This window comes from Amblyomma maculatum, chromosome 11 (assembly GCF_055883805.1).
Source record: "Amblyomma maculatum isolate TAMU_Amacu chromosome 11, ASM5588380v1, whole genome shotgun sequence".
Classification (NCBI taxonomy): Eukaryota; Metazoa; Arthropoda; class Arachnida; order Ixodida; family Ixodidae; genus Amblyomma; species Amblyomma maculatum.
Genome location: NC_139354.1, coordinates 116,296,437 through 116,305,289, shown reverse-complemented (window position 1 = coordinate 116,305,289; position 8,853 = coordinate 116,296,437). Strand labels below are relative to the sequence as shown.

At 48.6% G+C, this 8,853-nt stretch overlaps 1 protein-coding gene across 2 annotated transcripts; it reads left to right on the top strand.

Annotated features, from left to right (window-relative positions):
• The first annotated feature begins 525 nt into the window (after nt 1–525).
• Nucleotides 526–2,677, top strand: LOC146174799 (uncharacterized). 2 transcript variants are annotated; one of them, XM_084585658.1, is made up of 4 exons: nt 526–719; nt 1,035–1,228; nt 1,922–2,149; nt 2,336–2,677. In XM_084585658.1, exons 1-4 carry the CDS (start codon nt 706–708, stop codon nt 2,665–2,667), a joined length of 768 nt encoding a protein of 255 aa, XP_084441784.1. In that variant the 5' UTR covers nt 526–705; the 3' UTR covers nt 2,668–2,677. The 2 variants fall into 2 exon arrangements, with proteins under 2 accessions (XP_084441784.1, XP_084441785.1); XM_084585659.1 differs by having other exon boundaries at nt 526–891.
• The last annotated feature ends 6,176 nt before the right edge of the window (nt 2,678–8,853 follow it).

The following is an 8,853-nucleotide window of genomic DNA, read 5'->3' as shown; positions in this document are numbered from 1 at the left end:
CGCCAAAAATAACGTGACGCGCACTGCGCATGCGCTATACGATATCCGAGGCCGAGCTCTTTCGTACGATCGGCCAGCGTACGCCGAAACTCGAGTTTATCGTGCCCGGCCCTCACGTACGATGGGAGATTAGCGTTGACAAGATGGCGGCATCCAGGCCGCCCGCTTCAGAGTGAATTTGTCTTCGTTACCGCGTTTTTGGGCGCGCTGCCGCCTATAAATGGCACACGGGTTCTTCGCTTTGCCTCGTGTAGCATTGAGCACAAATATTTAGCGAATATTTACCTCTGTTTTTTATTTTGCACGGCGACAGCGCAGTCCCTAAGCCTCACGAGTAGCGTTGTTTTGTTGGCATGGCAACGTCATGAAGTGGATCGCCTTGGCTTGACTGCTTACACGCATGTATCCGTAAACAGTGGTTGATTTTTTCAGTCGTTGCCCTTGCAGCCCTTGTCGCATCGCGTGTGTGAGATGGCAGCTTCAGCGAGTGCAGCGCAGCGAAAACCTGCTGCTCGTCTCCGGTTTGTAGCCGCAGACGATTTAGCACTACTTCGTGAGGTCAACGCTGAAAACCCTTTCAGAGACCCTTCTCGATGGCCGCTGATCGAGAGGAATGTTCATTTTGCCGTAGGCAAATTGTTTAGTGTTCGGGCGTTGCGGGAGCGACTTGATCTGCTCCTATCCCAGTTCATAGCAAATGACAGGATGTGCCTCCGGAAGTGAGTACTCAATTTTGTTGATGTAAAGCTTATACTGTACCTCAGAATTTGCTTGCAGTGTTCTGGAAACTACCATCAGCCACCTCCGGCTCTCTTCTAAGGCGCCTCTTTCTATTGCTTCATCGTCTCCTTCAACGCTTCGCTCACGGCACAGTTCAGATTCCCACCATGCGTGAGTGTCTGCTGCGCCTTCTCTTTCCTCATAACCATTCGTGCATGCGCAAGAAATCGGATAACAAGAGAACATCGATGGTGCTTGCGTTTGCAATTGGTGCTTGTTTTGCAATTGTTTTATATAGCTGCTGTTCCTCCTAGATCTGGTACAGAAGAAGAGTACGAGGAAAAAGAAAAACTCCTGCAAGAGATCTCTGACCTTGCGAGGGAGTTTGGGCATAAAATCAAGCCCCGCAAAATGCAGCTTAGTGCTGCCCAGAAAACTTTTGCAAACGAGGTACGGGACTCCGCCTGCGCTGCAAGTGCTGCAGCATCACCTGTGCACGATTATAATGGTATGTAAACGAGAACATCACTTCTTTTTAATTCACCTGCTAATTACTGTCATCAAAATGTTGTTCATGGTGTATGCACAGGCTATTTCTGTTGTATTGACTCCGCCACAGTGGCGTAGTGGTTGGGGCGCTCGATTTCGGAGCCAGGGAGCCCAGGCTCGATACCAGCTTGAGGCGGCCGCGTTTCGAAGAAGGCGAAACACAAAGCACCTGTGTGCTGTACGATCTCAGAGCACGTAACTTTTTTTTTTTTTTTTTAAGAGCCTCAGTTGGTCGAAGTTAACCGGAGCGTTCCAACAGGCATCCTAAGCGCTTTGAGGTGTTAGACCCTACAAATCAAACCATATATATTATATTGTGCTTTAGACATTAGATCCAAACATAGTCATTTGTATAAGGCCAAGCAAGTTTCCAAACAGCACTCTATGCGTGGCAGGTGAACATTTGCACTATTGACTGTGGATTAAGTGAATAAAGAAAATTACATCTGCAGAGTAGAAATGGCTCGTCACGTATGCTGCACTTTTCATCAAGCATTACTGCTGTGTTTCTTACAATCACCCAGTACCTGGCGGTATTGCAGAACTTCATGACAAAAAATAATGGTCAGGGTGCATTCGAGATGAAATGTATTTTATTGAGAACAAAGTCTGTATGCTAAAACAGATGATGTGCATATGCTGCTTTGTGCAGGCTCACCATCAGCTGACGCCAGCTGCAGTGCACTGGCATCTGCATCCTCCATTTTTGAACAGATGTATTGCAGCACAGAAGCGGAGGAGGAAGGAATTGTGCATCGAAGCCCAACACCACCACAGGAAATAGCAAGTACAAGTGCAGCGTGCATCAGCACACCTACACAACAGCAGATGCAGGCAGATGCACAAGATGAGCCTGCTGCCACAATTGAAAGCAGGCGGAGTAAGTGTAGTACTCAATACAGCTGCGTAATTCTAGGTTTGAGTAGTCGATATACTGTACTCAGTGCTACCTATGCTGCTCTGCAAACATGAAAATCTAGCTTGCTCGTCCATACCTGTCCTATTTTCATTCTGCACTAAAACAATGCTGTACATTAATTGCATTGTTTTAATTGTGCATTTGCAGGAAAAAGAAAGCCAAGGTCCGGGAATGAAGACCAAGAATTTTTAGAAAAAAGATGGAACCATGAACGGGCATTGAAAGACAAGGAAATAGAAGTTGAGAAAGAGCGTATCATGCTTGAAAAAATGCGCCTCGAGCAAAAGCAGAAACGCTGGGAGAAGCGAAAAGAAATGAAGGCAAAAAAATTGGAGCAAAAGTATAAGCTGCGTGAGCTTGAACTAGAAGCTCGTGCCAACGAACTCAGAGAAAGGCAGCAACAAAACGAGCTCAACAATGCAACGCAGCAGGCACTGGTGAATGTGTTAAGTGCCATTGCACAGAAACTAAGCCAGTAATGACAATTAAGGGCCATTAAAATCGTACATTGTGTCGTGACGCTGGGGCTACGTCGACCCGGCCTTCACTTGGTAGCGTGCAGAGACTCGGGTTGAAGAAGGACTGAATCTTCGAAGTTGGTAAAATATGTACAAGCAGGTTTACTGGCACTTTGAGAAAACGTATTTACAAGAATATTTACATGAAAAAGAAGGGTACATCAGCAAAATGACAAGCGTTAAGAGTTCATAGCGAGAAGCGACTGGATGAGCCGTTTACCCAGGGCCCAGAGCGACATTTCGTGCTCTGCAGCGTCCTTAAAACCCCCCTATGTCCAGCCCCTCTCTGAAGATGTTGACCAACCAAATCCAGGGCACGCCCCTCAGGTATCGGCATCCAATCGAACACATCACTGCACTGATGGTCTGAAGCACTGACTGGTCCGGCATTCATTCGTTGGGCGTGATCACTTGTTGGCGGGAAAAGCTTGGGAACGGCGAGGAGAGGAGGTACATTTCTATTCTTCAGCAAAGAAACCACAGGCTGGTTCTGACAAGGGGTTTTACTTCTCAGAAACCCGAGTGCACGTGGCGCCGCATAGGGCTCCCAACATTGTCCCTTTTCGACAATTGCAAATCTTTCCTGCATTCCCGGGAAATCACTTAATGGCCGTATGAGTCATGCTCCTTTCTTGTCCTGCACGTCAGCGGACATGTCACTCTGTCGTCTCCTTTGGATAGGAGGCATTCATCACTGGAGGATAGCACTTCTCGACTGGAAGGGTGAGCAAAAGAAAGAAAGCACTTCCGGCTATTTCCCGCAGGGGGACGTTTCTTTGTGTTTTTCCAGACGTTCTCTTGACAGGGTCAGTTTGGCATTTGCAGGTTGTCCACAAAGCAAAACAGGCTTACAAAACAGGATTCCTGGAAACAGGCTCACTTAGAGCCATTGGACCATCACCACATATTCACAAAACTTATCCATGCCCACAGGCGAACAATAGAGCGCGCAAATGCGGATGCTTGGTCGTAACAATTGTGAAAACAGTCTGGTTTAATTTGCCTCTGTCATGACTCGCCGATCCCAGCAGAATGGAAGTGTGCTGTTTACAGCTTGGCATTGGTGAAAAAAGACAAGGCAGCAGTAGCCGAAAGACAGTTTAGTACGGAACCAAACATTCAGCCCAGTTTTTTTTTTATATACAACATACCCCTAAGGGCCCTCAGTTCGAGGGTATTACATGGAGGGGGGAGGGGGGGTGATACAGGCGTTGTCGTGACGCTGGGGCTATGGCGACCCGGCCTTCACTTGGTAGCGTGCAGAGACTCCGGGTTGAAGAAGGACTGAATCTTCGAAGTTGGTAAAATATGTACAAGCAGGTTTACTGGCACTTTGAGAAAACGTATTTACAAGAATATTTACATGAAGAAGAAGGGTACATCAGCAAAATGACAAGCGTTAAGAGTTCATAGCGAGAAGCGACTGGATGAGCCGTTTACCCAGGGCCCAGAGCGACATTTCGTGCTCTGCAGCGTCCTTAAAAACCCCCTATGTCCAGCCCCTCTCTGAAGATGCTGACCAACCAAATCCAGGGCACGCCCCTCAGGTATCGGCATCCAATCGAACACATCACTGCACTGATGGTCTGAAGCACTGACTGGTCCGGCATTCATTCGTTGGGCGTGATCACTTGTTGGCGGGAAAAGCTTGGGAACGGCGAGGAGAGGAGGTACATTTCTATTCTTCAGCAAAGAAACCACAGGCTGGTTCTGGGGGTTTTACTTCTCAGAAACCCGAGTGCACGTGGCGCCGCATAGGGCTCCCAACATGGTCCCTTTTCGACAATTGCAAATCTTTCCTGCATTCCCGGGAAATCACTTAATGGCCGTATGAGTCATGCTCTTCTCTTGTCCTGCACGTCAGCGGACATGTCACTCTGTCGTCTCCTTTGGATAGGAGGCATTCATCACTGGAGGATAGCACTTCTCGACTGGAAGGGTGAACAAAAGAAAGCACTTCCTGCTATTTCCCGCAGGGGGACGTTTCTTTGTGTTTTTCCAGATGTTCTCTTGACAGGGCCAATTTGGCATTTGCAGGTTGTCCACAAAGCAAAACATGCTTACAAAACAGGATTCCTGGAAACAGGCTCACTTAGAGCCAATGGACCATCACCACATATTCACAAAACTTTTCCATGCCCACAGGCGAACAATAGAGCGCGCAAATGCGGATGCTTGGTCGTAACAGCCTCCTCCCCCGCCAGAAGAGACTCGGAGGGCAGCAGCCGCAGCTGCTGCATGAAGAGACGACTTAATGGCCTGCACGTGAACGCTTGAAGCTCGCTGTTGCTTGTCGCGTTGTCTTGATTGTTGTAGGCCAAATTGCTTGAGCTATCTGAAACTCAACCACATGTCGAAGCAAGCACTCGGCTCCCGTCTGAAGAGACCAGGTCAAAAGAAAACTGCCATTGTTGTTCGAGAAAAGCCCACTCTCAAGACGTTCAGGACCCACGTATGCCTCGAAAACCAAACGTGCTGCTTTACATAGTCATCTATATTCAAGCGCACGAAAAAAAAAAAAACCTGATTATCAATTTGGATACATGGTGAGGAACATCTCGGACCGCTTAGAAAGAGCGGCTAAGCGCGTCCGCATTCCCATTTAACTTCCCCTTTTTGTATCTTATTTCAAAATTGTACTGCTGTAAAATCAAGCTCCACCTAAGAAGGCGACTGTTCTTCGATGTCGCAGTTTGCAGCCAAGCCAGGGGACAATGGTCCGTCTCTACGGTGAATTTGGCCCCTCCAAGATAGCACTGCAATTTTTGAATGGCCCATACAATGCAAGCGCATTCCTTCTCTGACGCGCAATAAGCCCTCTCTCTAGAACTCAGTTTTCTGCTCAAGTAGAGCACGGGGTGCTCATTACCGTCGTCATCTCTCTGGCAGAGAACAGCACCTAACCCTCGATCACTGGCATCACACTGGACCGTGAATTCTCGGCCATAGTCTGGAGCTCGCAATACCGGACGGCTAATCAGCACAGCCTTCAGGTTTACGAAGGAGGCTTCCTTTTGTTCGTCCCAGACTACATTTGTCGGTTCTGTCTTGCGGAGAGCGTCGGTCAGAGGGCTAGCCAAAGCTGAATAGTTAGGGATGTAGTGATTGTAGTACCCAGTCAGACCCAGGAATGCTCGAATTTCCGTCTTCGTGCTCGGCCGCGGGTAGTCTGCTACCGCAGAAATCTTAATCTCGCTGGGTTTCCTGAAACCTTGACCTACATTGTGACCCAAGTAGTCCACGGTCGCCCTTGCCAGGCAACATTTCTCGGCCTTTACGGTTAGTCCAGCTTGACGCAAAAGGCTCAGTACAGCTCTTAGATGTACCATATGGTCCGCCCATGAGTCGGAAAAAACCGCAATGTCGTCTAAATAAGGCACCGCGAATGTTTCACACCCCTTTAAAACCCTATCCATGAGTCGGGAAAAACAAAATGGAGCATTTTTGAGCCCGAAACTCATCATTGTTGGCTGGTAGCTGCCCGTCGGAGTGACGAAAGCCGCGTATCTGCTGGCGCGTTCAGTGAGCGGTACTTGCCAGTATCCTCGAGTAAGGTCCAGCGTAGTCACATATGCCGCTCTACTGACCTGTTCTACTCTCTCCTCAATATTCGGAATAGGATACACTTGATCCCTGGTGAGAGAATTTAGCTTTCGGTAGTCTACCACAGGCCTAGGGTCTTTACCTGGAGCTTCTACTAAGATCATAGGCGAAGCATAATCGCTTTCCGAGGGTTTTATTACTCCCAATTCCAGCATGCGAGTTACTTCCCTATCCAGAATTTCTCTTTGCCTTGGAGAAAATCGGTAGCACCTTGATCGCACTGGCACGTCTGAAGTCAGCTCAATATCGTGCTCAGTCAAATCAGTTCTGCCTGGCCTGTCCACGAAGCAGGCCTCAAACTCTGTTATTATCTCGCCCAGATCGGACAGCTGGGATTTCTTTAGTTCTCCTCTCTGCTCCGTCTTTTTGAGAAGCTCCTGAGCGTTGCTTCCTTTTCCGCTGAGGCAAATCAAGTTGTCCCCCATCTCCTCGGGAAGGTTTAACGTTAGATTTACCACGGCTTCCCTCTGCACATAAGGCTTCATAAGATTGCAATGATAAATGCGCACTTCTTTACGCCTACCGGGAATTTTCACTGCGTAGTTAGTGTTAGAAAGCTTTGCAACGACTTCAGCCGGTCCTTCCCACTGTACTTCGAGCTTATTCTGCCTTGAACTTCTCAGCAACATCACCTGGTCCCCGATACAAAACGTCCTTTGACGGGCTGACTTATCATAGTACACCTTGGAACGAGCCTGGGCTGACTTCATGCTGGCCTCAACGAGTTCCTTAGTGTTATGTAAGCGATTCAAGAGGTTCAGAATGAATTCTACTACTGTTGGGTCTTCTCCGCGCCCCTCCCAGGCTTCGCGCACCATTCGCAAAGGTGAGCGCAGTGACCTTCCGTACACCAACTCGGCTGGGCTAAATCCAGTGGATTCGTGCGGCACTGACCGCAAAGCGAAAAGCGCTGCAGGCAGGCAGGTATCCCATTCGCGCTTGTTTTCATAGCACAGTCCCCTCAGGACTCGTTTGAGAACAGAGTGCCATCTTTCTACGCTGTTGCTCTGCGGATGATGGATCGAGCTATGCACTACCTTAATGCCGCATCGCTCGAGAAATGAGGTGGTGAGGACACTCGTGAAAACGCTACCCTGATCACTTTGGACCTCGGAAGGGAATCCAACTCGTGCAAACACTGACAGCAGCGAATCCACTACACTCTCGGACGTCACCTCGCGCAGCGGAACAGCCTCTGGAAACTTTGTGGCTGGGCATAACATAGTGAGGATATAACGGTACCCTGACTCGGTCACAGGAAGTGGCCCAACTATATCTATTACTAACCGGTGAAACGGCTCGGTAATGATTGGTACTAACACCATCGGAGCTTTCCACTTATCTTGCGCCTTTCCAACCCGCTGGCACGTGTCGCATGACCGTACAAAATTTTCCGTGTCCTTAAAACATCCAGGCCAATAGTATTCTTGCAACAGCCTCTGCTTTGTTTTCTTTATTCCAAGGTGACATGACCACGAGCTGCCATGGGAAAGTCGCAGTAAGTCTCCGCGGTACTTTTGGGGAACGACTAATTGGTCCCGCTCTACTCCGCGCTTATCCTTGAATAAGCGATACAGCACTCCCTTTCTCATCTCGAAAGAAATATTGTTTGCTGTCTTAGTGGCGCGGTGGCGCTCCCTTATCTCCTGTATATTGGGATCATTGGCTTGCTCTATAGCTAAGTCCTCTCGGGTTCCACTTAAAAGTCTCGTGAGATTACTAGACACTGGCGGCAAGAGGTTACTCTCAAGAACGTCCTCATTCCGCGTCTCATCAAGCTCACTTTCAAGTTGACTTATCTGAGATGCCTCGCTCTCAAAGTTTTCTGACCTGCTATCTTCCGCATTTACCATTGTTTTAACTGCCGTTTCCTCCGCTGTGGATTTTTCTGGAATGAGCAGTGTAGCTAGTTCTCGCGCCTTTGAACGTGTTAAGGCTTGCACAACTCTGTCTCCGAAAAGGATGCCCCTCTTTCGCAGCAGCATGTCCGATTTGTTGGAGAACAAATACGGATAGCACTTAGGAAGCTTTCCTGAAACGGCAGCCTCGGTTGTTAATTCGCCGAAAGGGCCCTCGATGACCACGTTCGCGATCGGCAAGCACACACTCTGTTCCTCAACTACCTGTCGGATCCATGCACACTGTCCTGTATAGTCGGAAGGCGATACATACGCCGGATGGACAACATCCATCGTTGCGGCCGAATCGCGCAGTACCTTGCAAGGCTTCCCGTTGACTACTAGGTCATGCAGGTAGGGTTCTAAAAGCTGCATATTTTCATCGCAGTCCCTGACATACGAGAAAGCAATCTTTTCTTTCCGGCAGTTGACGGCAATGTGACCCTGCTCATTACACCTAAAGCATGTGAGCGGCTTCCTAGCCTCAAGCTTATTCTTTGTGTTCTGCACGTTGGTCACTTCCCCACTTTTCTCACTGCCGTCCTTTCTAGGGAATTTGCCTGAAGAAACCTTCATTTCTTCGTTTCCAACTCTAGCAAAGTGCCTTTCCTGACGGTTTTTCACACTGAACTTGGGATTGCGGGGC

Coding starts and splice junctions, on each gene's coding strand:
- LOC146174799 (XM_084585658.1), top strand. Junction 1,229..1,921: donor ACCTGTGCACGATTATAATG/GTATGTAAACGA, acceptor TGCTTTGTGCAG/GCTCACCATCAGCTGACGCC. Junction 2,150..2,335: donor CACAATTGAAAGCAGGCGGA/GTAAGTGTAGTA, acceptor GTGCATTTGCAG/GAAAAAGAAAGCCAAGGTCC.